The sequence below is a fragment of the Hypanus sabinus genome, chromosome 13 (genome assembly GCF_030144855.1).
Source record: "Hypanus sabinus isolate sHypSab1 chromosome 13, sHypSab1.hap1, whole genome shotgun sequence".
Lineage (NCBI taxonomy): Eukaryota > Metazoa > Chordata > Chondrichthyes > Myliobatiformes > Dasyatidae > Hypanus > Hypanus sabinus.
In genome coordinates, this window is record NC_082718.1 from 6,052,155 (window position 1) to 6,064,479 (window position 12,325).

Sequence of the window (12,325 nt, forward strand, 5' to 3'; positions counted from 1 at the left end):
ATGAGGAGAAAGGAATTCGATATGGTTGCCAGTAGCATGTTATTGAATATTGAACTTTGCAGCATATCAGCCCATTGTAACTCTGCCAGGAAGAACTACTGTATCTGATTATTTCCCTTGCTAGTTCTTTCCCTTGCTAGTTCTTTCCCTGTAGCCTTGTAAATGTTTCCATGTAAATATTTTTCCAATTCCCTTTTGAAAACTGCTACTCAAATTACTTTCACCATTTCCACACTACATTTCTGATTATAACAATTTTATTTTAAACACAAGGTTTTTTTTATCTCGCCTGTTTTTTTTACATCATTACCTGGCTTCTGACCCTTCTACCTGTTTTGTTACTTGGTCAAATATTGCCTGTTTTTGGGAAATCCCTTTTCACTATTTGCTGCTGTAAGAACAATCATGGGTTCTCCATTAATCCTTGTTACCCCAATGTTCTAGTGGTCTGTACTACCTCACAGCATTAACTTGAACGTGACCTCTCCCTGCAAAAAATAAATTAAGGCAGTTTTAAACTAAACAGAAAACACTGATTTGTAACTGAAACCCTTCAGAACTTTTGATAGCAAAAGTTCATCCAGAGAGTTCATCCCGAGTTCATAAGCTGTTTTTACAATGTCCTTTGAACCTCATGAATAGTTTCAATGTTGAGATCGGTTACACAACCCAGTCATGAGAGAATCCTTGCTAGAGTAATAGGAACCAGAACCCTTTGCAGCCCTCCTCATATGTCCTTAATTTATAGAAGCACCCTTGCTGCTGTCAAACTGTGAGTTGGTGGTGCTGCTTCACTGAGACCTGGGTTGGATACTGACCTTGTGTGATGTAGATCAGTTGCAGATATGGGCAGGGAAACAGCAGATGGAGGTTAACTAGATAAACTTGAGGTGTTGCAGCTTGGTAGGGCAAATGCAAGGAGACAGTGCACTGTTAAGGGCAAGACCCTTAATGGTGTTGCTGAGCAGAGAGATCCTGAGATCCAATTCCATAGCTCCTTAAGAGCAGCTACATAGGTCGATAGGGTGGTTAAGAAGGCATATAGAATGCTTTCTTTTATTAGTCGAGGCACTGAGTTCAAAAGTCGAGAGGTTAGGTTGCAACTTCATAAAATGCTGATTAAGCCACATCTGGATAATTGGATACAGTTCTGGTCACCCCACCATAGGATGTTTTGGCTTTGAGAGGGTGTAGAAAAGTTTACCAGGATGCTGCCTGGTTTAGAGGGCATGTGCTATCATGAGAATGATCCTTGTGGAAAGTGGAGGGTAGGAACAATGTGCTTGGTGGTGGGATCCTGCTGGAGATAGCGGAAGTCACGGAGAATTATGTGCTGGATGTGAAGGTTAGTGGGGTGGTTGGTGATAGATATACTTTATTGATCCCAAAGGAAATTAGTGTCACAGTAGCATTACAACTGCACAGGTATAAAAATATTAGAAAAGAAGTAAAAAAGAATTTAAAAAAAACAAAGTACCTCGAACAGTCCTACAGGAGAGGTGGGTCATCACTTCCCTGGCTATAGGTTGACTCATTATAGAGCCCAATGGCCCAGGGTAAGAAGGAGCTCATACAGCACTCTTTGGAGCAGTGCAGTTGTCTTAGTCTATTACTGAAAGTGCTCCTCCGTGTTACTCACCCTCTGCATGCCACCTTGGCTGATCATTGTCCAGAATTGCCAGGATTTTCGGTAGGGTCCTTTGTTCTAATACAGACTCCAGTGTGTCCAGTTTGACTCCTATATCAGAGCCAGTCTTTCTGATCAGTTTATTGAGTCTGTTGGCATCACCCAGCATAGCACTGAGTAGAAGATTGTACTGGCGACAATTCAGCCTGGTTGTCCTCTTGATGAACAGAGGAACCCAATCCATGGTGGGGTGGTGGGAGGATGGGGTAAGGGCAGACCTGTGTAAAATGGAAGATCTGCAGGTGAGGGCAGTGTTGACGGTGGAGGAAGGGAAGCCTCTTTCTTTGAAGGAAAGTTGTCATCCTGAGAGCTGACACAGCAGAGCTGGAGGAACTGAGAGAAGGGGATGGCATTTTTATGAGTGAGAGGGTAGGAATAGGTATAGCTGTGAGAATCCTCAATCTTACCGCAGCCTAACTTTCTACTGACTACTCTGTTCTTGACATGCCCCAGTACAGGCTGCATTTACTGTGTGGGTGCAAAATGATTCATTCAAGAAAATCTGGATAAGCACATGGGGGTGCAAGGATGAGATGAATAGAGGTGATTGGAGGCTTTTGTGGAAATACTGTTATAAACCTAGTGAGTCTCCGTGCCAAGTGTTGAAAGCACTGTTAGGCACATTTACAACAGTACAATGTTAAATTACAGAGAGGCAGAGTATCTAGAACAGAACAATTGAGCTCGATGTTCCTTTGATTGGCATAAGAAATTCCATTCTTCTCAGTGACCCTGGAAGGGTCTCGATCTGTAATACAGAAGTCGACCCCGGTCAAATAACTTGCTGCCAGTTTACCCAGTGAGGAATAGCTATTTGGAAGGATTATTGCATGATTTTCTCAAAGGTCTTAGACTGTGGACTAAATCAGGAAACGGTAATCAGCTGCCACTAAGTCTGGCTTTGTTGGAATGAAGTGAGAATATGAAAAATAACAATAATAATAATTCTTGCAAATCTTTGCCCCAATGTATAATAAATACTTAACTGTAACAATGATGTAAAAAGCAGTGCTGTTGCAGGCAGTTGTTTGATGGACTTTTGCTCAAAGCTGTAACTAATTTTTATTAGGTGACATAGAAGGGATAAAATCGAAACCCAAATTGAATAAATATAAGAAAGAATTTATAAAAATTGCATTGACAGTAGCCAAAAAGGCTATTGCAGTTACTTGGAAATCGGATGCATACTTAAGTATAGATCATTGGAAGAACGAAATTTACAGCTGTATTCCACTTGAAAAAAATTACTTATAATTTAAGAGATAAATATGAAACATCTTTGAAAATTTGGCACTCTTATTTACAAAAGACAGGATTAAATGTATAGGTGCTCCAAAGATAAAATAATTAGTTTTTTGGGGAAATAAATAAATATATATATTAAAGTTATTACGAACTCCATGGAGCATGTGGGGATCTCCCGATATCCAGGCACTCTTTCTTTCTTTTTTTTTATAGGGATGTTAGGGGGGAGGGGTTAAGGGGAGGGGGGAAAGGTATATATATATTTTTTTTAAATATTTTTTTTCTTTCTGTAATTATTTGAAAACTCAATAAAAAAGTTTTTTTAAAAAAGCTGTAACTAATTATTGCCAGATCACAAATGTAAGCAACTTTGCTTCACTTCATTCTGCTCTCCAGACGCTTCGTCTGCAGTTGTATGGTGGTTAGACAAAGTGTTTTTATTTAGTTAATTTTACTTATTTAGTGATACAGTGTAAAACAGGCTCTTCCGGCCCAGCTACCCACCTATATCACCCTCGCCTAATCACAGGACAACTTACTGTACAATGACCAATGAACCTACTAACCGGTACTTTGGACTGTGGGAGGAAACCAGAGCACCTGGAGAAAACCCACCCATTCGTGGGGAGAATGTACAAACTCGTTACAGACAGTGTTGGAACTGGACTCCGGACACCCCAAGCTTCAGTAGCCTCGTGCTAACTGCTACACTGCAGTGGCATGAAGTACAATGTTAAGGTAAAAATATACGTATCAGATAATCGCTGCTTAACAATATGAGGTATCAGTAGGATCACAAAACTTTTGCAAAAACGACAGTTTAACCCCAAAATATCACTTTTTCCTCAACTCCCTCAATTTGGTGCTGATGCTATCAGTAACTACAGTAAGTATAACCAGGGTGTCTATCAGAAGAATTGTGTTACATCCAAGTCTAATCGGTTTACTGTGCATTGATCCCCATGTTCTTGAAGAATGATGATGTATCAGTCAGAAGCTAGATCTCAGGATAGGGGGCATGGTAGCATAGTGATTAGCACAACGCTTTACAATCCCAGCAACCCGGGTTCAATTCCTGCTGCTATTCTCCCCGTGACTATGTGGGTTTGCTGCAGTTTCCTCCCACAGTCCAAAGACGTAAGGGCTAGTAGGCGAATTGGTCATTGTAAGTTTTGCCGTGATTAGGCTAGGGTGAAATCTGCGGTAGCTGGGCAGTGCAGCTCAAGGGGCTGGAAGGGCCTACTCCCCCAGTATGTCAATAAATTAAAAATAAAATATTCAGAGAGAATAACAGTGTTAGGTCCCATTTGCAACAGCTCAGATAATGAAGCACCTTTGTCCCATTGTGGAAACTATTTCCATAAGGATCAAGTCTAACCACTTCCTTTTGGCGTTCAATGAATCATTCCTACTGATACCGTTAAACAGACTTGAATGGATAAGCACACAAATTCTGGGGCAAGACAGAGGCTGGGTTGCTTTGATTGCCCTCCAAAGCTTTCCCACCATCTACAAGGGACGGGGTCAGACTGACTGAGTCAATTAGAAAAGAGGTGATAGAGTCTGAGGAGAGGATATTGTAGGTGGTTAGAAAATGCAAGGACAAGAGCAGTTCTGATGATGTGGTCAAGTGGGATTATAAATCTAGGATATGTGACTTTATATGTGTGGGTGCTAAGTACAGTGTATTTTGCAGAGCATCTGATCTCAAATCATCTTGAACCTCCTTGCCATTGGACCAAGATCTCATCCTGTTGAATTCATGTGTTACTGGTGCATAACAGCCAGCCCATGTTAACAGGAAGACTCACAACTTTACCTTCCACTCCTCAAAAGCCATCCTCAAATCTGAAGGCCTGTGAAGAAGTTTAAGCAAATCCACGTGATTTGGATAAAAGTTATAACCATTAGACCATAAGATCCAGGAGCAGAAGTAGGCCATTCAGTCCATCGAGTCTGCTCTGCCATTCAATCATGGGAGGATCCAATTCTTCCAGTCATCCCCAATCCCCTGCCTTCTCCCCATACCCTTTGATGATCTGGCTAATCAAGAACACATCTATCTCTGTCTTACATGCACCCAATGACATGGCCTCCACAGTCACTCATGGCAACAAATTCCACAGATTTACCACCCTCTGAGTAAGGTAATTTCTCTGCATCTCCATTCTAAAATGGACATCTTTCAATCCTGAAGTTGTGACCTTTTGTCCTAGACTCCCCTAGCATGGGAAATAATTTAGCCATATCTAATCCGTTCATGGATTTTAACGTTCAGAATGTTTCTATGAGATCCACTAAGAGCTGCCAGACGTTCCTCATATGGTAACCCTTTCATTCCTGAAATCATTCTCATGAATCTTCTCTGAACCGTCTCGAATGTCAATATACCCTTTCTAAAATAAGGAGACCAAAACTGCAACACAATGCTTATGGAATAAACACAACATTCTGCAGACATGCAAAATGCTGCAGGAACTCAACAGGTCAGGCAGTATCTATGGAAATGCATAAACAGTCGACCTTTCAGGCTGAGACACTTCATTAGGACTGGAAAGGAAGGGGGAAGACGCCAAAATAAAATGGTGAGGGGAGGGGAAGGAGGCTAGTTGGAAGGTGATAGAGGGTGGATGTTTGCTGTTGTGTGCTGGGGTAGCAGACACCAACAGAATCAGCAAACTCATTCGTAAGGCCAGTGATGTTGTAGGGGTGGAACTGGACTCTCTGACGGTGGTGTCTGAAAGGACGGTGCCATCCAATTTGCAAGTCATCTTGGACAATGTTTCCCATCCACTCCATAATATACTGGTTAGGCACAGGAGTACATTCAGCCAGAGACTCATTCCACCGAGATGTAATACTGAGCGTCATAGGAAGTCATTCCTGCCTGTGGCCATCAAACTTTACAACTCCTCCCTCGGAGTGTCAGACACCCCGAGCCAATAAGCTGGTCCTGGACTTATTTCCACTTGACATAATTTACCTATTATTTAATTATTTATGGTTTTATATTGCTATATTTCTACACTATTCTTGGTTGATGCGACTGTAACGAAACCCAATTTCCCTCGGGATCAATAAAGTATGTCTGTCTGAAAGGTCAAGGGCTGGAGAACAAAGAATCTGATAGAAGAGGAGAGTGGACCATAAATGAAAGGGAAGGAGGAGGGGACCCAGGGGGATGTAATAGGCAGATAAGAAGGGAAAGGTCAGACTGGGGAATAGAGGAAGGGAGTGGAATTTGTTTACCAGAAGGAGAAGTTGATATTCATGCCATCAGGTTGCAGTGTACCCAGTCGGAATGAAAGGAGTCACTTCTCCACCCTGAGAGTGGCCTCATCCTGGCACAAGAGGAGGCCGTGGACCAACGCATCGGAACAGGAATGGGAATTGGAATTAAAATGCTTGGCTACCAGGAAGTTCTGCTTTTGGTGGTTGGAGCAGAGGTGCTCAACTAAGCAGTCAGTTCACGATGGGTCTCAGCAATGTAGAGGAGGCCACATCAGAAATGCCAGACACCGTAAGGCACAGGAGCAGAATTCGAGTCTGCTCCACCATTCAACCATGGCTGATCCTTTTTTTCAATCTCCTCCTCAACCCCAGTTCCCGGCCTTCTCCCCGTTACCTTTGATGCCATGTCCAATCCAGAACCTATCAATCTCTCCCTTAAATACACCCAACGACCTGGCCTCCACAGCTGCATGTAGCAACAAATTCACCATCCTTTGGCTTAAGAAATTTCTCCGCATCTCTGTTTTGAAAGGGCTGTGCCCTCTTGTCCTAGACTCTCCCACCATGGGAAGCATCCTTTCCACATTTGCTCATCTACACAATAGACGATCGCAGCAGATTTGCAGGTGAAACGTTGCTTCACCTGGAGGGTCTGTTTGGGGCCCTGAACGGAGGTGAGGGAGAAGGTGAATGGGCAGGTGTAGTGCTTAGGCTGCTTGCAGGGGTAAGTGCCGGGATGGAGATTTGGGTAGAGGAGGCGAATGGAAAAGGGAATTGTGGAGGGAGCAATCCCTGCAGAAAGGGGAGGTAAAGATATATTTCTTGGTAGGTATGGAAATTATCTGGTGTTGCACAACTCAATCCTGACTTACTGTTTCATCAGAATTTACTGGAGATGTGGCCTGTTGACCTCCAATTGGGCTGCCAAGCTCTGACCCGCAGACTCTCATTCCATCAGCTGCACTGCTGTAATTTACATAACCTTAACAACCAGTTTATGCACAGCAAACGTAAACATTCAATTAAAAATCTGGTGGATTTTTGAGTAAGATCCTTGGAAAATCCAGGGCTTTCTAAAAGCACAGCCAAATATTTAATGCAGACAGAATTACACAGAACATGCAAAGGTTATTTAGCGAGCCTACTCTTCCTGTTGGTTGTGGTTCTTTTGAACTTCTTCCCTCATGCCTTCTTCCTGTATATGTTCATCTACATTTCCTAAAATTACAACAATGTCATTTGCTTCAACAGCTCCATCAGTAAACTCCACATTCTCAAAACCCCTACATCATATTCTGTTTGGATAATTTTTCTTCCAAATTCCTGATAAAAATATAAATTAAAGAGTCACAGTTCTCGCTGTACTTCCTAAATCCATACATTCCCAAAACAATTTACGAAGTTAGAAGTTTGGTCACCTTTTATTCAAGGAAGTGGTGCAGCCAGTTGCACAATTCAAGGGCCCGAAAGCAACAATATGATTGTGCCTCATAATCTGATTTTAGAGGCAGGGTCAGGACTAGAAGCAATTCCCCTGAATTTCTTCAGACTGTGGCCATGGGATCTTCATGTGGCAAGTGGGGCCTGTGTAATGCACCATCAATAACTCTGAGATGTGGGTTAAGGTAGGCTTTTATTGGCTGGAAGAAAGCACAAGCAGCAAGTGACCACCACACAACATCCTGGAGACTGAGGCCGGGGCTCAGTCCTCAATCGCCTTTATACTGGGGTCCGTGGGAAGAGACACAGGAGCAGTCAGCAGGGGAGTGTCCAGACAGGTATATGTAGTTCACCACATTCACCACCCCCCTTTGTTTTAAAAGAGAGTCCCCGGGGAGGAAGTTTTTCACAAGTATATTTACAGGTTAAGTCTATCAGGTGGTCGAATCTGTCGCTGCGATCTACGTAGCTCCGGCTGTGATTGCACCGGTGCCGGTGATGATTACACTGGAGTCGGTGGTTGTGCTGGTTCCGGCCTGACTGGAGGTGTCAGCCCACTAGGCGTCAGTGATCCCTCATGCGTGTGCGAGGCGCCTGGTATATGCACGTGCAAGGCGCCCGGTATGGAAGTGTCATGAGGAGTCTGTGTAGGGCTTGGTGTGCGCGGTGTCACCACGGGTACAGGGTTCATAGTTACCGTGGAGTGTTTGGGGTAGTGGTCTGCTGCTCCTGTGGGTGCCAGGTCGCGGATGGAGACCATGTCCTCCTGCCCATCAGGTAAGACCACATAGGCATACTGAGGGTTCGCATGTAGTAGGTGAGCCCTCTCGACCAGCGGGGAGTATTTATTGCTCCTCACATGTTTCCGGAGCAGCACTGGCCCTGGGGATGTCAGCAAAGCCGGTAGGGTGGTCCCAGTGGCAGACTTCCTGGGAAAAGAAAAGAGTCGCTCGTAAGGGGTGGCATTGGTGGACGTACATAACAGAGAGCGGATAGAGTGGAGTGCCTCGGGGAGGACCTCCTGCCATCGAGAGACCGGCAACCCCTTTGACTTAAGGGCTAAAAGTGTGGCCTTCCACACTGTGGCATTCTCCCTCTCCACCTGTCCATTCCCCCGGGGATTATAGCTCGTTCTTCTACTAGTAGCAATACCACTAGCCAGCAGGTACTGGTGCAGCTCGTCACTCATAAAGGAGGACCCTCTATCTATAGCAGGGATATCCAAACAGAGTGAACAGCTGATGCAGGGCTTTTATGATGGACGTGGCAGTGGTGTTGGGGCAGGGGATGGCAAAGGGGAACTGCGAGTACTCGTCAATAATGTTGAGAAAGTAGACATTGCGGTTGGTGGAGGGAAGGGGGCCCTTAAAGTCAACACTCAGTCGCTCAAAGGGGCGGGTGGCCTTGATAAGTTGCGCCTTTTCAGGATGGTAGAAGTGCGGTTTGCACTCAGCGCAGACTTGGCAGACCCTGGTCATCATCCTGATGTCCTCAAAGGAGTACGGCAGGTTCCGGGCTTTCACGAAATGGTAAAATCGGGTGACCCCTGGGTGGCAAATATCTGCATGGAGGGTGTATAGCTGGTCCAGCTGTGCACTGGCACATGTTCCCCGGGATAGGGCATCAGGGGGCTCATTGAGCCTTCCAGGCCGGTACAGGATATCATAGTTGTAGGTGGAGAGTTCTATTCTCCACCGCAAAATCTTATCATTTTTGATTTTGCCCCGCTGTTGGTTGCTGAACATGAACGCAACCAAGCGCTGGTCGGTCAGCAAGGTGAACCTTTTGCCGGCGAGATAGTGCCTCCAGTGCCTAATAGCTTCCACTATGGCCTGGGCTTCTTTCTCCACCGCGGAGTGCCGAATTTCAGGGCCTTGAAGGGTACAAGAAAAGAATGCTACTGGCCTGCCTGCCTGATTGAGGGTAACAGCCAGCGTGAAATCAGAGGCGTCACTCTCTACTTGGAAGGGAATGGTCTTGTTCACCACTTGCATCGTTGCTTTGGCAATGTCCCCTTTAATGCAGCTGAAGGCCGCGCAGGCCTTGGCAGAGAGGGGAAAAGTGGTAGACTTGACCAGGGGGCGGGCCTTGTCTGCGTAATGGGGGACCCATTAGGCTTAATAGGAAAAGAAGCCCAGGCACCGTCTGAGGGCTTTGAGGGTGGTAGGAAGAGGGAGTTCTAACAGGGGGCGCATATGGTTGGGATCAGGGCCAATGACCCCGTTCTCCATGACATACCCAAGGATAGCGAGTCAGGTGGTTCCGAACACACACTTGTCCCTGTTATAAGTAAGGTTCAGGGCTTCGGCCACTTGGAGAAATCGTTGGAGGTTGGCGTTGTGATCCGGCCAGTCGTGACCACAGATGGTGATATTATCCAGGTAGGGAAATGTGGCCTTCAGTTGGCACTGGTCCACCATCCGGTCCATTTCCCTCTGGAAGACAGAGACACCACTTGAAGGGGACGCACAGGAAGTGATAGACCCTGCCACCCGCCTCGAAGGCAGTGTAGGGGCGGTCCTCCAGGCGGATGGGGAGCTGATGATAAGTGGATTTCAGGTCAATGGTTGAGTATACCTTGTACTGAGCTATCTGGTTGACCATATCCGCGATGCGGGGGTACGCCTCAAGCTGCGTGAACCTATTGATGGTTTGACTATAGTCCACGACCATCCTATCTTTCTGCCCAGTCCGAACAACCACCTGGGCCCTCCAAGGACTTGTGCTTGGCTCAAAGATCCCCTCCCTGAGCAGCCGCTGCACCTCTGACTGAATGAAGGCCCTGTCCCCCGCGCTGTACCTCCTGCTTTTAGTTGCCACAGGTTTACAGTTGGGGGTCAGGTTGGCGAACAGCGATGGGGGAGGGATCTTGAGGGTGGAGAGACTGCAAGTGGTGTTGGTAGTGCAGCTGTCGGCATGGTGCTGGGTGGGACGTGTGGTTCGGTGTGTGTGTGTGGTCAGTAGTGGGGTTTATGGCGAGGTCCCACAAAACTGAGGATTCCTGACAGTGAGTGGTGGGAGGGGCCCGTCATATGCCATAGTCACACTTTCGAGATGGCTCTGGAAGTCCAGCCCCAATAACACAGGCGCGCACAGTTGAGGCATGACCAGTAGCGCAAAGTCCTGATATTCTGTGCCCTGCACCCCCAATGTTGCTACACAACCCCCCCGGATGTCTGTGGAATGCGACCCGGAAGCCATGGTGACCCTCTGGCTTACTGGCCGTGTCACGAGTCCGCAGCTTTGCACCGTGTCCGGGTCAATAAAACTCTCAGTGCTGCCCGTGTCAAACAGGCAGCTAGTCCTGTGCCGCTCCACCAGGGTGTCCATCATTGACCTTGCAAGCTGGTGTGGGGCGCTTTGGTGGAGGGTTACGGAGGCCAGAGTTGAACTGCTGTCTTGGTGCCCGGTAAACATCTGTGGGTCGGAGGCGGGGCGAGGTGGCGCTGACAAAGATGGCCGCCCCCATGCCTCGCACGAGGCGGGCAGGCAAAATGGCGACCCCCATGCCTTGCATGAGGTGCTGCTCGACCCCACTCGTGGTTCAGACTTACAGACCCTGGCGAAATGGCCCTTCTTTCCACAGCTGGAGCAGTAGCTTCTCGGGCCGGGCAGCGTTTTCGGGGGTGCTTTTTGAGTCCGCAGAAGTAACACTGTGTGGACTTGCGACTGGCAGCAGCTGTGGTTGGTTTCGGGGAGTTTGTGGACTCGCGAGTGGCAGCAGCGGTGGTGGATTCGCTCGCGGGTGGCGGGGTCTGCAGCATTCACGGAACCGACAGGGGATCATGTGGCTGGACAGCGTCAGCGTTGTGCAGAGCAGCCTCCAGCATGTCGGCCATCTCAATCGCCGAGCGTAAGGTAAGATCGGCATTTTCCAGCAGCCGCTGGCGCATGTACACTGACCTGATCCCTGTAATGAAGGCGTCTCGTACCAGGAGCTCTGCATGCTGCTCCGCCGTCAGTCCCCTGCAGTCACAGGCCCGCACGAGTGTCTGTAGGGCCCGGACAAACTCCCTGCTCGACTCGCCTGTTCGCTGCCACCTCGTCGCTAAGCGATGTCTTGCGTAGACGTTCACCGGCCGCAGGTACTGTCTTTTGAGGATGTCCAATGCCCCTTGGCAGGTTGGCAGCTCCCTGATAAGGGCGTAAACTTTTGGGGTGACCCTCAAAAGGAGGATTCTGTGCATAATAGCGGGCTCAGTCACGGGAATCTGTTCCAAGTATGATTGGAAGCATGCAAGCCAGAGTTCAAAGGCAAGAGCTGCTTCTGAGTCTTGAGGGTCAATGTCCAATTTTTCCGGACGTAAAATGCTTTCCATGTTTTAAAACTTCCAGCCAATAAGATTGATGCACCATCAATAAACTCTGAGATGTGGGTTAACGTGGGCTTTTATTGGCTGGAAGAAAGCACAAGCAGCAAGTGACCATCACACAACATCCTGGAGACTGAGGAAGGGTCTGTGGCTCCAATTGTCTTTATACTGGGGTCTGTGGGAGGAGCCACAGGAGCAGTCAGCGGGGCGGGGGGCGGGGGCGTGTCCAGACAGGTATATCTAGTATCTAGTTCACCACACTGGGGTAACGTCCTTTGTGAAAGGCAGCACTGTAAGTGGTGCAGCAAAGAAGCGTCAGCCTAGATTTTGTCCTTGCTTCTGAGAGGGGAAGGTTTGTGGCTTAAATACCATCTACATTTGGAGATGTAGAAATTGATTGGTCTCATGA

At 47.1% G+C, this 12,325-nt stretch overlaps 1 protein-coding gene across 1 annotated transcript; it reads right to left on the reverse strand.

The window, feature by feature from the left end:
- Positions 1-7,813: 7,813 nt before the first annotated feature.
- LOC132403433 (uncharacterized) lies at positions 7,814-11,791 on the reverse strand. The gene is made up of 2 exons (XM_059986837.1): positions 11,158-11,791; positions 7,814-8,532 (listed from the first exon to the last, which is right to left on the reverse strand). The coding sequence occupies exons 1-2, from the start codon at positions 11,547-11,549 to the stop codon at positions 8,106-8,108; spliced, it is 819 nt and encodes a 272-aa protein (XP_059842820.1). The 5' UTR covers positions 11,550-11,791; the 3' UTR covers positions 7,814-8,105.
- Positions 11,792-12,325: the final 534 nt, after the last annotated feature.